Source organism: Hypomesus nipponensis, chromosome 6 (genome assembly GCF_054491055.1).
Source record: "Hypomesus nipponensis isolate SF chromosome 6, ASM5449105v1, whole genome shotgun sequence".
Lineage (NCBI taxonomy): Eukaryota > Metazoa > Chordata > Actinopteri > Osmeriformes > Osmeridae > Hypomesus > Hypomesus nipponensis.
In genome coordinates, this window is record NC_140366.1 from 2,765,900 (window position 1) to 2,788,800 (window position 22,901).

A 22,901-nucleotide genomic window follows, 5' to 3' on the forward strand; every position below is an offset into this window, starting at 1 on the left:
CACTTGTCACAACTGTTCATATCCAACGATTGATAGATTGAGTCTTTCAATCCAAGACTGGGTTTCAATCCAACATGGCAGAGGACTCGTCGTTACTACTGCCCGACTTCGATGAGAACATTCAAAACTCTATCTTCACCTCTAAACTTGCGCCCGGTGCTGATATCGGTGTCGGGCTTGTTATCCTGTCGATAGGTGAGTAAAACATTAGGCTAATTATTTTCCCCCGACCGTATTTAATATTAATCTAATAAACAAAACAAAATCCTTGTAGGCTACTATATTAGAATCACTCATAACCAGAAGCGTGTCAAAACATTACTTGCAGAAATTCCGCTGCATGGTTATTACAATGTGATATGACATTTTAAACATGTAATGTTTCATATTTAAATATGTCAATACAGCTTAAACCTGTCAGTAGTTAGGTCAAGCAATGTTTACTTGGAGCTATATTTATACCTAGGCTATATGGAGCTATTTATCATGTACAAATTATGATTAATCTAAATGTACTAGAATGTTATAGCTAACATACAGTGCAATTAATAACCCAAAATGTATTATGTATTTGATAACTCACGTTTATATAGGCTATTACAAGTAGGACCATGTAGCTTACATAAAAAGTCAGTCATGCCTTTTTTTTCATGGCTCTTTAACCAACTTGACGAATTATTTGAGCAGATGTAGTCATTTACTTTATTTAGGGTGAGGTGAATTCTTAAATGATGAAATGTATTGAATACATACTTTTCGCATCCTTATTACATATATATGAATATCATCCTCTTTCCTTCAATTAACGAAATTGATTTCTCTCTATTAATATTTCAAAGCCTTCATTTCTGTGACTTCACTTTCCCTTTTACAGAGAAGGTTTACATTCAAAGGAAATGGGAATTGTCAGTTCACCACGTTTTTCTGGAAATTCCAGAGTTATGAATTGGTGCTTAATTGTGGCGAGGTTTTGCTTTACATTTACTTATACCATTTTACTAATTTAGCAGACACCTTTATCCAACGGGACATAAAATAATGCATATAGTACATCAGTCAATCTAGGATCAGATGTGCACAGTTCTGTGTTTTAGTAGTTAGTGCCAAAGCACGGTCTCTGTTTTCCCAGACAACTGCAATTACATAATTCTGATTATATATGACAGTGGTTTCTCCCATGTCCTGCTAATGTAACATTTTCTCTGCACACACACATTCTCTGCACACACACACACTTCAAAACACCAGCATTATCTGCAGCCTTCCAGGAACATGACACACCATGTCATACCTAAGTTCAAGTGTTATGTAATGAGTCAAATATTTTTTCAATATGTATCTGACTTCATAACCCTTGAGCTCCTCATGAGCCTGGTGGTTGAACATAAAGCATGACCCCTGCACAATATTATACATAACAAGTCCAGATCAAAGGGTTTATATTTACACTGGGTACCCCCAAAGGGAGAAATGGAAAGGGGAAGTTCCCCTTATTTAATACCGGATAAGGGTTTTACGTTATCATTCCAATGTTATGCCCAAATTCCTGATTCATATCGAAAGTCCGGAGTCTGACATAATATTAATTACATTTGTGAATAAATCTCTGGTCGCAGTGCTGCTGTCCATCTCAGGGAACGGTCTGGTGCTAATCATCTCATACCGGCGGAGGAAGAAGATCACGGGTTCCGAGCTGCTGTGTGTCAACCTAGCTGTGGTGGACTTCTTCTGCTGTATCTGCTTCTACCCTCTGTCCATCCTGTCCTCCTTCAGCCACGGCTGGCTGGGCCACCACACCACTTGCACCTACTACGGCATGGGCTGCTACATCTTCGGCTTGTGCAGCATGTTTACCATCGCTGCCATCAGCGTCATCCGTTACCTCAAGACCTGTTACAGCCTAGTCTATGGTGAGGGGTGTGTGTATGTGTGTGGGGGGTGAAGGTCATTAGTGATGAGGATGGTGGTGGCTGAGAAGTGGACAAGGACAAAGATTGGATTTGAAGGCGGTAGTTTAAATAAAGCTGGAGGGTAAAGCTTTCCAGCATAATAAAGGCATTATTGTTGGGAACTTTAAAGGCTGCTTGCATAGATAATAATACATTTACATTAATTCATTTAGCAGACGCTTTTATCCAAAGCGCCTTCCAAGAGAGAGCTTTACAAAAGTGCATAGGTCAATGCTAAAAAATATTTACATTTATTCATTTAGCCGACGCTTTTATCCAAAGCGACTTCCAAGAGAGAGCTTTACAAAAGTGCATAAGTCACTGATCATAACAACGAGATAGTCCCAAAACATTGCGGGTAGCCAAAACATGAAGCAGTGTTTCCTCTAGGATTTTTTTTGCAGTGGGGGCAGGTCTGTTGTGTCGTCGCCGCCACCCCCCCCTCCTCTGGCCAAAACAAAGTGCTAACCCTAACCCTATTTTTCTGAGCAGGTTAATTTAATAGTCTAATAGCTAATGTAATATTGCACACATTTTTCCTATTTCCCCTAAATAAATAAAGTTAGCATACTTAAAGACACCTAACAGTATGTTCTAAATGGCATAAATGCTGCCAATTAATAATTGACGTACAACTTATTGTAAATGGTCAGTGGCCTATAGGCATTACATTACATTTATTCATTTAGCAGACGCTTTTATCCAAAGCAACTTCCAAGAGAGAGGTTAATAACAACAAGATAGCCCCAAAGCATTGCGGGTAGCCATAAGAAGAAGCACACATTGTGCACAACCAAAAAATAAGTGCCAAAGGGAAGAACCATAAGAGCATGTAGTTAAGCAAGTTACAATTAAACAACATGAATCTCTAAGTGCAAGTGTACCTGTAGAAAAACAAGCAACAGTAAAATAACATTAACTAAAATAGAATATTTTGCAGCAAATACAACAGTTTAAATAATTTACCACTAACCAACAAGAGAAACAAGTCTCTAAGCAAGAGTCATTGTGATCCTGGAGGAAACTAGCATTGGGTTCAGCAAACCATTCCTAAGTACCGTTGTACTCCCGAAACAATTGAGTCTTGAGCCTTCTCTTGAAGGTGGGGAGACAGTCAGTGTCCTTGATGGAGGTGGGGAGCTGGTTCCACCATTGGGGGGCCAGGCAGGAGAAAAGCTTGTGTTGGGACCGGGCGGTCTTGAGCGGTGGGACCACAAGGCGGTTATCTGAAAAAGACCGTAGTTGACGGGTGGGGGTATAAGGCTGCAGGAGAGACTTGATGTAGTCGGGTGCAGTCCCGTTCACTGCTCGGAAGGTCAGTACCAGGGTCTTGAAACTGATACGGGCGTTGATGGGTAGCCAGTGGAGAGAGATGAGGAGCAGGGTAACATGGGAGCGTCTGGGTAGATTGTAGACCAGACGGCCGCTGCGTTCTGAATCCTCTGAAGAGGGCGGGTTGCGCATGCTGGGAGACCGGCGAGCAGCGAGTTGCAGTAGTCCAACTTGGAGAGGACAAGTGCTTGGACAAGCAGCTGGGTGTTGTGCTCAGACAGGTATCTCCTGATCTTCCGGATGTTGTAGAGGGTGAATCTTCACGACTGGGAGACCGCAGCAATGTGGGCCGTGAGGGAGAGCTCGTCATCCATGGTAACCCCAAGGTTCCTGGCAGAGGATGAGGGGGTCACCGTTGCAGATCCCTGGGTGATTGAGAGGTCGTGGGAGATGGAGGGTTTTGCCGGGATGATGAGAAGTTCTGTTTTGGCGAGGTTCAGCTGGAGGTGGTGCTCGGTCATCCAGGCGGAGATGTCTGCGAGGCAGGCCTAAATCCTAGCTGAGATCCCCGGATCGGTCAGGGGAAACGACAGGTACAGCTGCATGTCGTCAGCCTAGCAGTGGTAGGAGAAGCCATGGGAGGTGATGATTGGTCCAAGTGAGGTGTACAGAGAGAACACCAGTGGAGAGCTGGCACCAGTGGAGAGTGTCTGACAGTTTGCCTTCCCAGGAGACCTGGTAGGATCTTCCCGACAGGTAGGATGAGATCCACTGGAGTGCAGTGCCGGTGATGCCCATCTCAGAAAGTCTGTAGAGCTGGATCTGGTGGTTAACCGTATCAAATGCTGCAGAAAGGTCCAGCAGAATTATGACGGATGACCTCGAAGCCGCTCTGGCAGACTGGAGGGTAGTGGTGACTGAAAGGAGGGCAGTCTCTGTGGAGTGGCCGGTCTTGAAGCCCGATTGGTTGTTTTAGAAAAGAACAGTGTAACAGTGATACCGGTAATTCTGGAGGACGGCAGGGTTAAGGGAGAGTTTAAGGGTAGAGGGGTAACTCTGGCCTGTTTGAAGGCAGAGGGGAAGGTGCCAGAGGTAAGAGAGGAGTTTAGGACATGGAGCAGAAAAGTTATGATGGAGGGGGAGATGGTTTGGGAGAGAGGGGAGGGGACAGGATCAAGGGGACAGGAGGTGGGGCGATGAGAGAGAATGAGGTCAGAGAGCTCTGCCTCGGACAAGAGAGAGAAAGAGTTTAGACATTTAGTTGGGTCAGTCATGGAAGGTGAGGGGGTAGGAAAGGTGGTATGGGAACCGACTGCTAATGTTGGCGACCTTTTCTCAAAGAAGGAGGAGAAGTCGTCTGCTGTCAGGGTGGAGGGAGGGGGTGGGGGAGGTGGGTTAAGAAGGGTGGAGAAGGTAGAAAAAAGTTTGTGGGGGTTTGAAGCAGAGTTCATTTTGTTAAGAAAGTAGAGGGTTTTAGCACCAGTTATATGAGAAGAGAAGGATTTAAGGAGGGAGTGATACTTATCAAGGTCCAGACCGTCTTTGGACTTGCGCCATCTCTCAGCTGCTTGAAGGGTGGACCGTTCTTCACGAATAACATCCGTAAGCCACGGGAAGGAGGGAGAAGATCGTGCAGGCCTGGTTGACAGGGGACAGAGAAAGTCAAGTGATGCAGTTAAAGTGGTTAACAGGGTGTCGGTGGCAGTGTAAGTGGGGTGGGACGAGAACTCGTCAATGGGAGGGAGGGAGGATGTTACAATAGAGGAGAAATGGGAGGGGGATAGGGAGCGGAGGTTGCGCCAGAAAGTTACGAGGGGGGTGGGTAGGAGGAGTTGGATGGAGAGAGACAGAGAATTGCATAAAGTAGTGATCAGAAATGTGCAGCGGGGTTACAGAGGTAAGCTCAGTGATACAGTTACGTGTCAGGATGAGGTCTAGCTGTTTGCCTACCTTGTGGGTCGCTGGTGTGCTCAGCAGCGTCAGGTCAAAGGAGGTCAGGATTGAAGTTCTAGGTAGACTAGAATATAAATAGGATGATGCTTATCAGAAGAGGTGATCCGGCCCGTCGGCCTTCCTCGGTGGACTCCCGCATGTAGACTCCTTGTCTTTGTTCGACCGAGTATTCGTGCACCGAGGCTGCTAGACGAGGCTGCCTCCGTAGTGCTAGCCGCTGAACGCAATATAAACAGCAGCCTTGATTACTCGCAGTCAATGCGGCGGTCTCGATGTTCACTTCAGCAGGACACTACGCGCTATAGACCAATTGTTTGTTTGTAATAGGGCTGTGAAAATTAACGCGTTATGATTAAATTACAGGATTCATTCGTTATTTTTCTTAACGCATTTAACGTAATATAACCACAATTCAACCCAATCTGCAACTTCTGGATGAGAAGTTTGTATTCCAAAAAAACTAAGATGGAACATCCAATAAAACCAAAGTAATATGCACACTCTGCGGGAAGACATTATCACTCTGGATAAGATCATCTGCTAAATGACTGAATGTTATCGTTTCACCGAAGCAATACCAGCCTTAAGTAACCTATACCACCTCAACACGAAGCATGCGTCGGTCGGCGAGGGAGTTCAAGTAGAATGCGTCAAACCACCCTCACTGAACAGCGAACCCCACTGAGGGGTTCACCAAAGTTTTTGCGAGTGGCAACGGGTGACTCGAGCATCAAGGTACCGCAAAATCAAAGACGCACACTAATGACAAATTCGGAAAATCGGTAATATGTGATTAATCATGATTAATCCAGAGAAACCTGTGGTTAATTTGATTACAATTTTTAATAATTTCACAGCCCTAATAAAAATATAAATGTGCTAAGCTACGACAGGCAACGCACGCTGTCCGAAATTATCACAAAAAATGTAATTTGTTCCCCCCAATGTTGACTCCATGGCTACGGCCTTGAGCCCTATACATGATAGTTTATATGGGTTGTGTGATGGTAGTGGTAGTGGGTTTATTGTTGGGAGTAGGGTGGTGCTGATATCAGTGCTTGGTGACTGATGGTGACGGGGTAGGGGCTGATAGACATCAAAAGAGATTGACGAGCTCCTCTCTGGTCTGGACACCAGCTTGGTGGAGTGCTGCTCGGGATTCGCGGGGTGCGAGGTTGGGGGCTTCAGCTTCCGATGATTCCCCATCTTCATCCTCAGGAGGCCGCTCATCTGCTCCAATGCGCACTGCTTTGTTGTGCAGCATGGCTGTGACAACAATCAAGCGGCAACATTTTACAGGTGACAAGCGCAGCCCCCCCGACGAATGATGGATACATCGGAAGGACACTTCCACCGGCCGAACACCCGTTCCACGTGGGTCCTGGTGTGTGTGTGGGCCTCATTGAACCTCTCCTCCTGTGGTGTTGCTTGGTTGATCATCGGTGTCACAAGGTAACTCCAGAGAGGGTAGCCACTGTCCCCGAGGAAGATGCTCCGGCCGAACTCTCCTCTGACAGCCTTCTGCCCTACAGCTGATTTGGCCCACACGAAGCTGTCGTGTGTGCCTCCTGGCCACCTGGCAATGATGTCCGTGATGAGGCCATCATGGTCCACTGCCACCTGGGTGTTGATGGCAGCGTAATATTTCCTCCCAATCCAGCACGGATCCACCAGGGAGGGATTGTGGATTGGGATCAGTGTGCCATCCACGACACCGAATACCCGGGGGATCCCAGCCATGACATGAAATCCACTGTGGACCTGGCGGACCTCATCCCGTGTGGTGGGCATTTGGATGTATGTCCGGGTATGGCGAAGGAGGATCGATGTCACGGTCACACTCTGTGAAACCGATGCCTTGCTGAGGATGGTGCCGTCCCCCACCACCTCAAGGAAGCTCCCCACTGCATAAAAAACGCAGCGCGGCCAGGAGCTGTACCTCCGGGCTTAGGGCAAAATTGCAGCGGGTTGCCCTCCGGATGTGTGGTGACACTAGCGTGACGAGGCGTTGGATCTCCATACGGGGAAGCCGGTATTTGGACTGGACAGCCCGGTCCGACAGCACATTCAGTGCTAACAGGAGTGCTAACGCACATAGGCATTTAAATATAAACTATCTGGCTTCGCGCACGGCGACGCTGTTGAGTGAGAATATGCTATATTGCAGCCATGGTGTCTCACTCGTGTGGACATCAGCAACGCCTTTTTATATAGACTGGCAGGTGGAGCCTCTCTTGATGAGGTTCCAGCCGAGTTCAATTACACCTGTCAGTTTCCCAGATATCTGTGAAATACCACAGGGTTGTTGATGTTATTATATCTAATGTAAACTCATGCAGATGCCGAATGTTTGTGAAAATGTCATGAGTGATTGTAATGATGATTCATTTTATTTATGTAGCTACAGGAACACATGGGCAATTATTGATTTTTATATCGTTATTTTTCTTCTTATGCTATTATTTTTCTTGCGTCAGTGTTTTGCAGCTGTGGGCGCACATTTATCATCACGCATGGTTTCAGTATTCCTTTTTGTCAGATATAACTTTCTCTGACGCGGCTGCAGTGAGCGTTTGGTCGCTAAGAAGGCTGTTAAGAGTGGGTCAGGCTGATCTTACATTTCCTTCTTAGTGAAAGATCTTCTTAAGCTAAGAACGACTCTGGGAAACACGTCCTTCTTTCACAGCGGTCTTTAGAGCGCTACTAAGAAGCTCTTAGCGCTTAAGAGCTTCTTAACCAATCTGGGAAACGCGGCCAATGTTAGTTAGGAGCTGATTGAGTGTTATAGCATTGTTGGCCAAAACCATGTTTACTATCTCCCTCTCTTGCTGTTCTATGAACATAGGAGGCCTTTCCCCTTGTCGTTCCTGACCCTCAATCCACAATAGTAGCCTACAGTAATTTCACAGGAAAAGGTAACAGAAGTGCCGATAGTGCATAGAATACAGTATTGTAAGCCAGGTTTTTGCACTTTTTTTTGGGCGACCCACATTTTCAAAATTACAAACCATCGCGACCCAAATTATATGAAAAGGGGTGTTTGCAAATGTACAATTTCCCTACCGTTATTATTTATTTGTTCAAGTTTTAACATAATTAGTTCTAAAGTATCTGCGACACCACAGCTGCCTTGCTAATGCATGCACAGTCTGTTTGATGTGATGCTTGTTCGTAAAGAAAGATAGGTACTTCCACATTTAATGCGAGCGCGCGCAGCGCGCGAGCCAAAATCTTGGGCCTTTATTTGAGCGCAAAATAGTTTTTGAGCTTTATGTTAAATAAACACAGCCGTTTTTTCATTCATTAAACCTTGTCTAGTGAAGGTGATGTCTTTTTGCCTCAATTTTTCAGCCCCACCCTTACGCTACTGCAGGGCTGTGCCGCGGTGGTGGATTTTCAAGTCATATCATTTTAAATTCTCGTGCTGTCAGGGGGTGCTGCAGCACCCCGAATTCCCGCGTCCATGCATATGTAACCTATGTATTTGTTTGAAGCTCATGATCCGATGTTTCTGGTTGGACTTGGACCTCTGTTGACTTGTCTGGCTCTGGCACACGCGTTCTTTTAGTACCTTTTCTGAAGCCAGGCTAACATAACGACTTAACTCTGAAACTCGACATACTTTATACTTTTATAGCCTACTCCGTTTTTATTCTGCGAGCTACACGTGAGTGCGCTATCCTTCCAAACTTCTTCTTCTGCAGGTAGGCTATGTCCGATTACAGCACCGAGCACCAGCTTGTTGCGCAATCATTTCAGAAGAAAATACCATATAAAACGGGAAATAAACAGGAAACAAAGCACTATTCGAAAATGGTTGTTAAGTCATTTACAAAAACCTAAGACAAAATAATTATGAAAACATATTTGCCGACCCAATTTTCACCCCCCAGACTTTGAAAAACACTGTTGTAAGCAGTTACTGAAACTGTGCAGATGTGTTTGATATTATATTTTTACAATACCAATTTTCCAGTCAAAATTTTCTTATCACACTTGCCACTGAGTATCGGCTTAGATTTGGCTGTACTCGCAGTCCAGCCTCCCTCTGCGTCAGGCCATGGTTGACAACGTGGTCAACCAGTGTTGCGCGGATATCATTTGACAGATTCGGTCCTCTTTGAGCACCTGCTTGTCTTCCTCTACCTCGACCTCTACCACCAGCATGGCCTCCATCTCTTCCTCTGTTGATTCCTCTTCCTCCCCTTGTCCTCCTCCTCGTTCTCCTCCCCGTCTTACTCTTTCTCTGACTCTTTCCATTGTGCTTGAAAACCGATGAACTCACCTGCTGCCTTTTATAGTGCTTACACACCTGATTAGTGTGTCTACAATTAAGCAAACAAGTGTTTGCACACCTGATGACTGTTTTGAACCAATTGGTTGGAAGGAGCGGTAATTTGACAGTCAGTGCTTTGGTATTGCAAGGAAGTGACTTCATGATAGATTTTTGTATGTGTGTAATGTATGATTAGTGTGTTGAGTGTTTTGCAAATCACTGTGTGTACAGTTTTGCAACAAGTGTGAGGTTGACAATGTGCTTATAGTTGTGCAAATATGGGCTGATGTTTTGCTTCTTGAGTGTAAGGTTTTGCTAATAGTGTACTACTTCTAATTTTAGTGTGTAAGCTATCCAAAAAACTGTAACAGGCTAGTCAGATCACGGCATCAACAAGCATGTAAATAACTAAAATAAGCCCCAAGTATGTAAATACACCTTTTTAAGTACATAGCTACACCATAAAAACACAAATAGCATACGTATGCAGGCTCAGTGCAAGCTAACACAACGTTAGTTACACAGTAAACACTAAGATTCTTTCATCCGTTTAACACCAACGATAAATGCTAAACATCTTTGAACATATAACACGGGTTGATATATGGAATTAGCATCATGGTAAACAACTTACATATTTTATGGACGTACACATCGAACTAAGAGAGGTTTCTAACTTGGTCTCAACATGGGCATGAAATTACTGCTTCGGCAACACGACAGATTACAGTCGAACAATGCGCGTTCTCCTTTCGACATGATGCATGGCACCACCAGTAACCAATCAAGAGTCCTCCGCATGAAAAGCAGAACTAACATTTCTTCATTGCAAATAAGTCCAGAGCCTTTTGTACACCGATCGTAGACGTTACCACAGAAAACCAGCCAGAAAATTCTACCGCAACGTTACTGTTACCTGTAGGCTAAATGTCAGTAACTTAAATATTATATTGTGTGTCTGTGCGTGTGCCTGAGTACAGCAGTAAACAGAATACAACGTTTATATTTCCTTGTTTCAGATGATGAGAGAAATGGTGAGTCAGGCTAGAGTTTAAAAACAGGCATCCTTGGTTACATTTAGTCATTTAGCAGACGCTCTAATCCAGAGCGATTTACAGTAAGTACAGGGACATGGTTAGAGTGGAGGGACCGAAAGTTAGGTACAGTAGATATCGGCACACATGCTGACATACAAACGCAGTTTGTATATGGAAACGTCACAGTGCTCAGTGTAAGGGGTGTCGCTCAGGGACAGGCGAGTATGAGGCTGGGAGGGGAAAATCACAGTATATTCACTACAAAAACATACACTACACCACTGCTCAAATTTAATCATATTTTGACATACCAAGGTGAAATTGTTGATGGTACTTCAGAGTGATGTCATCTTGAACCCAATAAGGTTTGAAAACCATCAGTCAAAATGATATTTGATTTATTGACATAAAGATATTGAGGCAATGTGGACATTTACATAAATACACCCCTTTCAGACATTTTGTATTACATTTCTCATTCCATTTCACCCTATATAAAAACACACCTGCCCGCACACTCCATGCCGTTTAGCTCCCTCCTAGCGCAAGTCACGCCAGAGCAGAAATGCTGTACGGACGCATGAGGTTAAGATGTCGACCAAAAATTTCCTCCGTCAGCCTAAATACATCTATTGCAACACTGTTTCCAGAACTTCTCAATAATGGAACCACAGAACCACAGTCAATTTCCAGTCAAGAATAGCCTCATTGGCTATAGGTCAAGAATACCCCTCATTGACAGAGGCTATGAAAAAGTTCTCCTGGTAAATATTGATGTACAATGGCCGACTGTCATTTCCCATTAAACCACACAACATGCACTCTCAGGGTGACCATCAAGATTATTTTAACTAACAAACAACAATATTACAAACATCTAACTGAACTAACTGAAATCCCTTGCATAGCTGTTGTAACCAAACTATTTTCCACTGCACTGCATGCTGGGTAGCAAAGAGCTCTGACGCTGATTATCTAGCTGTGCTCCGACTGCGTGATATGACGAGATGCTAGTGATTCGCTAAGGTCTCGGAGTCTCTTGAAATGGAACGCATCTGCCTTGAAGCTGCGTGCGCATCATCATCAAGACCCCATGTATATGTCATGTAACATCCAAGCTAACAATTTCGCCAAATCTGATTGCAGCTTTGTATACCAAATGTACTGTGTTATGGTTGTTTGAGTTAAACAACTTGCTTAAGGAATTAAATGGCTGTTAAATGTCAAATCCAACTATAAATGTATAAAAGAGAGAGTTCCAATCAAATCTGAATTATTTTTAAACCTAGGGGTTTAAAAGACAACCTTTTGCCTAAACTGACATGCACCAACTCAGAGAACTGAGTTTCAACATCCATTTACACATTTAGTCTCTTTTTTACTCTACTCTTAAGGCATAATTATGTTTAACTTAATGTCTGCACCTCTCTGTCACCAACTGTCTCTGGAGTGGGGGGTGGGGGCTTCACAGGGTGTCTACATGTGTAAACAAGTTAAATTTAAGACCTTTTAATACCATTTCCAATTGAAATTAAAGACCAAATTTACGATGGAAATACAAATCACAAGTGGAAATATACAGTAATCTTCCCAAACACTGATGTCTGTTCAATATGAACAGTATGGTAAAATGACAACAATCGGTTGAGTTTAAGAACATTGACTAAATGTGTGTAATGCGAAAGGATAACACAAATTTTATAGCTGTCCTAAATTATATTTTTTATTACGCAATGGTGGAGCAGAAACTAGCAATTCTATGAATCCCATGGAAACAAAGGCAAATGTGTTAGATGAACTGATGTGAGCACAAATCCTCCAAGAAGCAGTACTTCTCGAGTGGTTTTTATTCAGATGACTAATCATTGGATTCAGGTCAAAAGTCTATAACTTGAACTGGTTTCATTACTTAAGACACTAAAAGTCAGCAGCTTGGCGTGCTGGGACATGGAAAGGATTAAACATTTAGACTTTCATCAAAGTAAAAAATGCTGGTTTGTCCTTTTTCATCTATGTCCTCAAAGAAGCAGTCTGCAGAGCTACTGTGTCTGTTGGGTGACTGTCTGTCTCTGGAGGGCTGGTAGGCAGGGGCAAGCAGGGCCTGCAGGCAGGCAGTCAGGGCAGGCCAGCTGGATGAAGCTGTCCTGGGGGGTATTCGTCGTAGCTCGCGTAGCGGTTTAGCGAGCACATTTTCAGGCTAAGATAAAAAAAACGCCCCTTTTTTTGGTTCATGGAAGCAACTTTCGATAAATCACCATAGTAACATATCAATTAGCATTAACCTGCTCCAGAGCAGGCTAATGTAAGTGTAGCTGGATAAGCTTGCCACACCCCCGGAAAATAGTTGGCAGCTCCCTTTTTGAGAGACCCAGTTGACCAAGGAGATGTATTCTAGTTCAATTAGCTTTCCATACCAATTAAATAGAGTTCTTCGCAATCGCCAAGATCCTTTATTTCACACGGATGAGTTCTTGTTTGAGCGATATCGATTCAGCCGAAAAGGACTCATTTATTTGCAAGACCTTCTCGGGCCGTACATTGCAAATATCACACGCCGCAGCAAGCTTTATGAGCTTATACTGCTGTATGTGAATATGTAAAGCTATGTTTTAAGAAATGTTGTGTCTTATCTGTGTGCTTGTACTTTTTATGTTTCACTGTGGGAGAGAGAGAAACGTCATATCGATTCCTTTTTATATCTTAACGTGAAGAAATTGACAATAAAGCTACTTGAAACTTTTACTGTGCTTCAGATTCTATGCATAGCCTTGAGGTTTTTTGCGTCAGGTAAATTTGTATACAGTAGGCCTATAGGCGATGCAGAAAAGATAAGTGTCTATGAATTCGTATCAATTAGATACTCTTTGGCCTTGTTTTTAATACTTATTCTGAAAGAGTTGATATCATTATTCTCGCTAGCAAGATCTCATTCGATGATTAATTTCCATAAAGCCTACTGCCAGCAGGCACATTTAAAGAAATGTGATCTGATTGATTGGGGTGATAAGGCACTAAAGATGAGCCTATACATTTTACCAAAATACGTATTTAGTTTATCGGCAATTTTTTTGCCAAGCTGCCTGTCTTGCTCTGGCAGCGGTGGCGGTATTTGACTTCGCCATGATAATATGCTTATTGTCTTCGTAGAGACTCATTATAATAGTTTGCTCAGATGGCGAGAATATCACCGCTCTCTCTTTCGTCTTTTCCGCCATCATACCGTTAGAACATCACGGTTTTGGTGATCGACCTTTCCTGCCTTTTGAAGTAGGACGTGCTGGTGCACTTGCCCTGATAAGTTTAGCCTGTGTTGCATTGTACATCTTAGGGTAGGATAACCGGTTTACTTACCTACACATGTACGGAGGAATAAGTGACACATCGCCATCGGAATTACTTTACCGGAAAGAGAAAAACATTTATTGTGCACGTGCTTATATACCATACAGCAAAACGTAACGTCCAATCAGATTACTGTATGAGAGCATATGACCCCCACTCAAATCAACACCCCCACTTGCTCTCATCTTACACAAAAAAAAAAAAAAAAAAAAAAAACAATATCACATTTGACGTTTGTTTGGCAGCTTAGGCTACATTCCAAAAAGAAAATGTCTAAACTGCTCAAGCTTAAACTTTGTTGCAGGCTTAGTCATAACATCTGCTACCATCTCTGCTGTTGGGCAATATTCCATAATTATATTGCCATCATTGAGTGCTGATCGAACAAAATGAAAACGGATATCAACATGTTTACACCTCTGACGATTTACAGGATTTTTGGACAAAGCAATTGCTCCTTGGTTGTCTTCCAAGATTTTCACTGGCACATATTTACACTCACTATCCATTCCATTCAATAGTTGTATAAGGTATAGGCATTCTTGAGTAGTCGCAGCCAAAGCCATATATTCAGCTTCACATGTAGATAACGCAACTGTTGGCTGCTTCTTTGATTTCCATGACACAACAGGACCCTTTTCAGTTAGACCTACACAATACCCTGTAGTACTGCGTCTATCCTTCAGGTCTGCTGCCCAATCAGCATCACTATATGCCACAAGTTTCAGTGCCTCTTTACTTTTCTTATAGCATAACTCCTTGTTGATTGTGCATTTCAAGTATCTTATAACATGTTTGGCCGCCACCATGTGTCGTGTTTTGGCTGTGATAGGTACTGTGAAAGCTTGCTGACTATCCAACTTAGGTCTGGTCTTGTACATGTCATTACATAAATCAAGCTGCCTATCACCTCTCGATATCTCCTAGAATCGCAAAGTTCTTCATCACCATCCAAGTTTAGTTTCTGTTCACATGGGGTCGACCTTGCTTTGCACTCTGACATACCAAACTTCTCCAGTATTTTTGATATGTATCGCTTTTGGTTCATTCTTACCTCCCCCTCACTCTAGTTAAAATCTATGCCTAGGAAGTGTTTAAGTCCTCCAAGATCTTTCATTTTGAACCTCGCTGTCAACATTTTCTTCACATCATTGAGTGAATCACTGTCCCTAGATGCTATGAGTAGATCATCAACCCAGATGATCAGTATGACCCTATCATTTCCCGTTTCTTTGTAGTAGACACAATTGTCTGCTGGATTCTGAGTAAATCCATTTTCACTGAGGTGATCGTGTAACACCCTATTCCAATTCCGTCCAGACTGTTTCAAACCATATAGTGACTTGTTTAGTTTACCGACAAGTTTTTCACCTGTCTCTGATTTGACTTCAAAACCTTCTGGTTGCTCTATGTAAACCTCACAATCTATAGGAGCATTAAGATAAGCCGTCTTGACATCCATTTGATGGAGTTTAAGGTCATACTGGGCTGCCATTTGCATCAGAGTACGTATTGATGTCATATGTGCAGTTGGAGAAAAAGTCTCCTTGTAGTCTATTCCAGCTACTTGACTATAACCTTTAGCAACATATCTTGCTTTATACGTCTCAGAGTCGTCAGCATTACTTTTAACTGCAAAGACCCACCTACCCCCCACTGCAGTCTTACCCTTTGGCAATGTGGTCAAAGTGTATGTGTTATTCTCTTTGAGAGAACTAATCTCTTCCACCATAGCCTCAGCCCAAATCAGTGACTTTGGTGAATCCATGGCTTCACCAAAGGTTTGTGGTACACTGCTACATACCATCCTGTAGCAATAGTCAAGATTGGCAAATAACTGATCCTCACTATCAACATCAGACACAATCATTTAAGTATTTAGGAGGGATCCTATTCCTTCCGGGGTAGCGTGTACTACTATCTTTTGTCAGTATGGCACCTCTGTTGTCTGTGTCTTGTCTGAGAGTCATTTCTGAATCTACCAAGTCAGGCCCAGACTCTTGGTCCTCTTTTGGGGTCTGGTCAGCTATCTGATGTCTGGGCATGGGGGATGCAAATCTCTTCCCATGAGCATCATCTGTCATTTCTAGGTCAGTCTGAGTTTCATGTTCAACTACATTCTTCGTAATGAACTTCACAAGCCTGTGCTTCAGTACTTTCCTTGTGTGTGGGTAGTAGACCAAGTGTGCTGGGCTATTCTTGTCAAACCCTACAAAAATTCCCTTCTCGCATCTGGGATCCAACTTTTTCCTGTCCTGTTTGTATGCATAACACACCGTTCCAAATACTCTCATTTTTGAAAGGTCTGGTTTCTTTCCTGTCAGCATGTAGTATGGGGTTTGTTTGACCCGACTATTGTAGCACCTGTTGCGTATTACTGCAGCAGTCATCACGGCATATGTCCACAATTCTTTAGGCAAGTTGCTCTCGATAAGGATACATCTACCCATCTCAAATAGAGTTCTCCAGTTTCTCTCAGCAGTTCCGTTTTGGTGAGGAGAGTAAGGTGCTCATGTCGTATGCTATTCTTACTCAGCAAAGTTTGGAATTTTTCTCCTGTGTACTCTGTGCCATTGTCTGACCTAATACACTTTATCTTCCCATAAGGGGCAGTGTCAGCAATGAATTTCTCAGTTGCTTTGGCAGTATCACTTTTAACCTTCAAGAAGTATACAAACACTACGCCTGTGTAGTCATCAGTAAAGAATAAAACATATCGGAAACCATCTTTTGCTTCTGGCTCGATAGGGCCAGCTAAATCAGTGTGCACTAGATCAAGTGCAGCCTTTGCTCTTTCATCTGGTTCTCGGTTTCTGCTCTGAGCAAATTTCCCTTGTATGCAGACCTCACAATTTAAGCTAGATCTATCGATTGGCCCTTTGATTTTCATTCCCTCTACAACATTTTGCAGTTTAGAGACATCATCATAGTTACAGTGACCTAGGATCTGGTGCCAGGTTTGGATATCATAACATGCATTACACTCATCGTTCTCACCACTATAAGTATTCAGATAGTACAGTCTGTTGCACTCATTGATGTCAAACCTGGTCCCGTCCCTGTGGATGAGCTGGTCACTGCCCTGTTTGAAGTTCACTGAAGCTCCGTTGGTCGTCGCGGTTTTCACAGAGAAAATGTCCTGCGGATAGGACGGAATATACAACGCCTTTTTCAGCGTCGCTTTCACCCGTTTGCCCTCGCTGGTCATGAGGAAGATCTCTGCGTCACCTCTTTTTGTCGCGACACCGCACGTCCTCGTCCCATCGGCCAATTCCAAAACGTGCTTCTCTGGCTGGAAAGAGTCGTCAAAGTTCTTGAATTTTTCAATGTCAGTTATTATGTGGGATGTAGCGCCCGTATCGACCATCAAGCCTCTCTGTCTTGATCCGTTGATTGGTCGTTCACTTATTTTGAACGCATATCCACGTTCTTTTTCCTCGTCAGCATCAATCGCTTGCTTGGCATCGTCTTCCGTTCTCCGTCTGCACGTGGCGTTTCTGTGTGTTGGACTTCGGCAAAAGCTGCACCACTGTTTCGGTCGCTGGTGCTGCTCGTTCGGACATGCTCTAGCTATATGTCCCTTCTGATTGCAGTTGTAACAAGTAATGCACTCTCTTCCCCCCGCTCCCGAGGTTGAGGCAGTCACCTTCATCACACCGTCATCACTTGAGTTAGCACTTTGCTTCTCAGTGCTCTCAAAACTTCTCAGCTTGGTTTTAAATTCCGTAAACTCCATCTTCTCGTCACCCTGGGTTATGTGGATGGCAAATGGCTTAAATGACTCCGGCAACCCCTTCAGAATCATTGCTATTAGAAGTCCATCACTAAGGTTTTCTTCAGCATTTCGAAGCGCTGTAATGGCAGCCTCGGCCCTAATAATGTAGTCTGTGACACTCTCATTAGCTGCCTTCTGTAGAGACGTTAGCTCAGTGTATAGGCTAATTACACGTGGTTTTCCTTTACCTGCGTAATGATCCCTCAAAATGGTCAACGCTTTTCGGCCGTTGTCAGTTGCTTCTCTCATGACCAGAGAGAGACTTTTGTCATCCAAAAACTGTATTAACTCGGCATAGGCTTCTTCGTTTTTTACTTCGTCATTAACATCGTCCTCGTCTGGTTCATCCAGTATGGTCTCCTTCAGCCCTTGAAGACGTAGGTAGCCCAAAAACTTCGTTTCCCATATCTCATAATTCTTTTCATCTCCGTCAAAGCATAACCTGCTCCATCGGTTTCCAACGTCCCGTCTGGGCCCATAACCTGTTGCATTGTACATCTTAGGGTAGGATAACCGGTTTACTTATCTACACATGTACGGAGGAATAAGTGACACATCGCCATCGGAATTACTTTACCGGAAAGAGAAAAACATTTATTGTGCACGTGCTTATATACCATACAGCAAAACGTAACGTCCAATCAGATTACTGTATGAGAGCATATGACCCCCACTCAAATCAACAGCCTGATTGAAATTAACCACTTAATTTGGATGCGGATCAGCCATCGACGAACCGATATTTGTTGTTCTCAGTTAGCTCGCTGAATATTAACGGGCTTAAGGGACAATTGATTAACTTAGCTTCAACCCCTACGACGAACAGTCTGTTGAGCAGGCCTCTGCATGACCCTCCAGACCTGTAAAAGTGAAGGATCCATGTCAGTTGTGAAAAATGAAGCTTTTTACATCTACACTTGACATAAACTACAGGTTTGACTGTGAAATGCAGTGGCATTACTTGAACTTGAACCCAAACGTGTTGACCTGATGGAGAGGCTTTGCTTTGTCAGAGTCAAGGGCATATAACCTGGACCAGACATCCTTATTTTTTCAACCAACAATGAGTCTACAAACACCACAATAGTATTACCTGCATCTACAATCCCACAAGATAACCTTCAAGCATCCTTTAACTGAGAAGAATTCACCATCCCACATATTCACATGCACCGTAGCACCGGCTCGTCTGGGTTGTTATATGTGTGGAAACTGCAAGTGGCAGCTCGGATCTAAGACGGGTTCGAGAGACCGCAGATAGAGTGCGGCTAGTCTGGTTTGTTATATGTTTGGAAACTGCACGAGGCAGCTCGGATCTAAGACGGGTTCGAGAGACCGCAGATAGAGTGCGGCTAGTCTGGTTTGTTATATGTTTTAGATCTATTACTTTTATCACTTGTATTATTGTTTTTGTTGATTTTATGTAAAGCTCCTTGAGCTGCAATTCCTGTATGAAATGTGCTATATAAATAAAGTCTTACTTACTTACTTACCGTGGGGTCTAGCGCAACTTCAATGAGACTGTCCACCAGGAATACAAACTCTGTCTGCTCTCTACCGATCTCCCTTGAGAGAAAGAAAATGCAAAAAATAAAAACTGGGAAATACTTCTGCAAACCGGCTTAATTACAAGTTGAAAAAACTAATGTTTGGCACGCACTCATTAAGCCAAACAAGCTGGAGAAGGAGGGGGGTAGGGGGAAGAGAGGAAGGAGGGAGGGGGCAAAATGCCTGGTATAGCTTTTGTGCCGCCACCCCCTTCTCTTCTTCAAGACCCTGGCACTCTGGGAGAAGCCGGAGCCGTCCTTGGAAACTGTTTGGAAAAAGGAAGGCCCTTTCAAAAAATAATTGGCTAAACCATCTGTCTATCAACGTCTATTAAAGGATAACTTCAACCACACCCGTAGCTGCCAGTAGTTTCTCAAAGGATGCTGATTGGTCCGAACTTATGTGGGTCAGACACAAGCAAAGGACTTGGTGCTTAAGTTATTAGCTACGATTGTTTGTAGTCTACACAAACAACCCACTACTAACTATGGTTTAGCCTATGGGCAACTCAAATACATTTTTTGAGTTGGCCTATAGGCCTACTGTCATTTAGAAGCACATTTGGGAGTCTTGGTTTTACAACACCGATACGGTGAAGTGAGCAGTGCAGACTGCTGTTATAACTCTGAATCAGCTTCTTTCAGCTTCTTTCATGAATTAAATGCTGGCTAGCTAACTAACAGAAAGACAATATAAAGTGGATACTTTATTTCAGTGAAGATCAGTGAATTTTGTTACATGAATTAATGCGTTTACTGATGCAAAAACTTAGCCTGCACAACACCAAATCAACTAACCAACATTATAATCACCAGCTGCATCCCAGGCTTGGGCTCTGCACTGTCTATAATTCCTGGAATCTCTGTGTGTGTCTGGGTGCCACCGATTCAACATCTTAATCACCGGCTGCATTCTGCATGGGGTCTGTAACTTGATGATTTGGGCCTGTTCCTCGTCGGTTTCTTGAAGCGCCAACATACTGTATTTAGCAAGACACAAACGGGCATTGAACAGAAATAATGTTAGAATGTAGCCTCCTTGGCCGGTTGTCGGTGTCTCATGTCAATGCGAGACAGAAAATACAAGACTGTTTTACAGCAATGCATACCACATAGGGAAAAATACAAATTTGTACGTAAACATATATAGCAAACACCCCTTAGGCAGAACTGTACACGCTGTATGGTGAATTAGGCCTACAAAAATGGCAGCTGGCTCAACCACTGTGCATGTAATGAGTTATGAACTAAATGTCTAGATGTTTTGGGGGGTTAGACAGTTTAACAGAGAGCATATATAAAACATTTTGATCAACACAACATGAGCAATTGATAATGAAGGAAACAGCAGACAATTGTCAGCTACATAATCATTTGCATGAACGTAGCAGAGCAATGGCAATTTTAGATGAGAAATTGATTTCATGATGTGCATAAGTGACTAGATGATGTGGCGGTTGAATAAGTACTTTTGAGAATTTAAATTGGATTAAAAAATGTATTTAGGAAGGGACACAATGCAAAAAGAAGAAGAGGATTAACATAAACATTGGCCCTACTTGAAATGAAATTGTAATACAACCAACATAAACATGCCAATTTTTTTTTGGGGGGGAAACACAATTTCCGTCCTTGAACAGTTAGCTAGCTATACAACCCATCATGTGAGTAGCTAGCCAGCTAACGTTAGCTGCAGAAAGCCAGACTTTATTGCTACAAGGCTGCCAAGTCCTGCTAACATTGTGTGTGTGTGTGTGGGGGGTGCTTTGTACGCTGCAAAATGTTGGTTTGCACACCAAATCTCACTCCAAGGTTTTTTGAAAAGTTGGCAGCCCTGTTGCCAGATAATTAAAGCTATGTGGTGATAAATATTAAGCTGCTAATCCCTGCTTTAACCTCTCCATGGCCTCATTTCATACAGCAGGAAACCTATCCATGACTCTTTGCACCCCATGTTGTGTTCATGTGTTGGCAGATGTGCACCATTATCCATGACATGTAGTATCAGTTGAGAGCTGTTAAGACGCTGATATAGGGTCACAGCTTTCTCTCCCCACTGACGGCATTAAATGTACACAATGTGTTCGACAAAATGTTTCCACAAATATGTAAAGTTTGTCCTTCTCCTGGCACAGCAGCGTGGCTGGATGGTGCAAATATCTGTCTGGTGTGCTTTGGATCCTGGGTCATCGCTACACTGTGGTCCTGCTTGCCTTTGTTCGGCTGGGGAGAGTACAGCCCGGAGCCGTACGGTCTGTCCTGCACTGTGGCGTGGAGGGGCTACCACACTTCCACCAAGGATGCCTTGTACGTCATCTGCTCCTTTGCTTTCTTCACTCTGGTCCCTGTCCTACTTATTGTGGTGTCTCAGTGTCAGATCCTCCTGAAGGTCTGCCGCTTTTCCTACTCCCTGTCCACCCGAGGGATCCGCACCAACCTGCGCCACGCCGAGAAGCGCCTCTCCATGGTGAGCAGGAGACTCTAGGTTATGTAATTTCTCAGCATTAGAGGACAGTAAGACACCGTAAAGGACAGCACTCTGTTTGGGGAGTTAATCTGTTGACGGTTTATAAATGCATGGCTCAATATAACTATACTCAATAAAATATAAATAAAATATACATACATTTTTATAATTATGACACAAAATCTGGCCAATTACATCATACCATAAAATGCACTATAATACATGCATTACAATTTACAGACTGAAAATATTACATCTAGTATTAGAGCCTCCATATTTTTAACATCTTATCAAGTTTTTTTATCCTGAATTATAACTCAAAATGTATATCATTATATTCTAATTTGGGAAAAAATCAAAATGTTAACAGTTTCGTAAAGGTACTATATGAGCATATACTGTACATATGGTCTATAGAGGGTGAAACTAAAGTGTAACAATAGAGTAGTTTGTTAATGATCTTTGGAGAGAAATTGCACAGATTTATGAACAACAACATGTTTCATGTTCATGATTGTTTATATTTCAGTGAATTTCTGAGGATCCTTATGTGTGTTTCATGTCCTTCTTCAGATGTTTTTCTGCATCAGCCTGGGATTTGTGATCGCCTGGGCCCCCTATGCCGTAGTGTCCTTTCTCTTTATCTTCAACAAGGACCATGGGAGCATGGCTCCTGTGGGCTTTGTGCTGCCAGCTCTTTTTGCAAAAAGCTCCCATGTGTACAACCCCTTCATTTACTTCTTCTTCAACAAATCTTTCAAGCAAGAGCTACGCAGCCTCCTGTGCTCCATCTTCCCCTGGCTGTGTGGGAACCGTGTCGGGGTCTGTGTGTCCTCTGGCCCCCTGGCCCCCCATCCCATCCAGATTCAGCTGCAGGACCAGCACCAGCCCCTGTCTCTGAAAGGCAGCTTGGGCTTCTCTCAGGACCCCAGCAACAGCAAGCAGAAGAATGGCAGCAATAGTGGCATCAGGCTCCATGGCAGGGTGGTTTATCCATGCTGGATGGGCAAGATCAGAGACACACCCTCCACACTTGAGCACAGGCCTGTTAAAGAGTTCCTGCCCATCCCAACCTGAGCACTGACACAGTGATGAGAAAGTTGCCTTTCTTCATTAGATTGAGCATGTTTTATAAGATGAAAAAGGGGTCAATGACAGGCATACTGTTCTGGTCTTCGAACATTGATCTTTCTATACTTAAATAGTATTTCATTAGACCCTTCCATAGCTGTAATGATGGGGCCTCGGAGCCCTTCCAATCCTTTAAGCCAGGGATGTTCAAT

The 22,901-nt window shown here is 43.4% G+C and overlaps 1 protein-coding gene across 1 annotated transcript; it reads left to right on the forward strand.

The window, feature by feature from the left end:
* The first annotated feature begins 74 nt into the window (after window positions 1-74).
* On the forward strand, window positions 75-22,695 carry opn8c (opsin 8, group member c). The gene is made up of 4 exons (XM_084700188.1): window positions 75-195; window positions 1,617-1,910; window positions 21,287-21,618; window positions 22,192-22,695. Exons 1-4 carry the CDS (start codon window positions 75-77, stop codon window positions 22,693-22,695), a joined length of 1,251 nt encoding a protein of 416 aa, XP_084556314.1.
* Window positions 22,696-22,901: the final 206 nt, after the last annotated feature.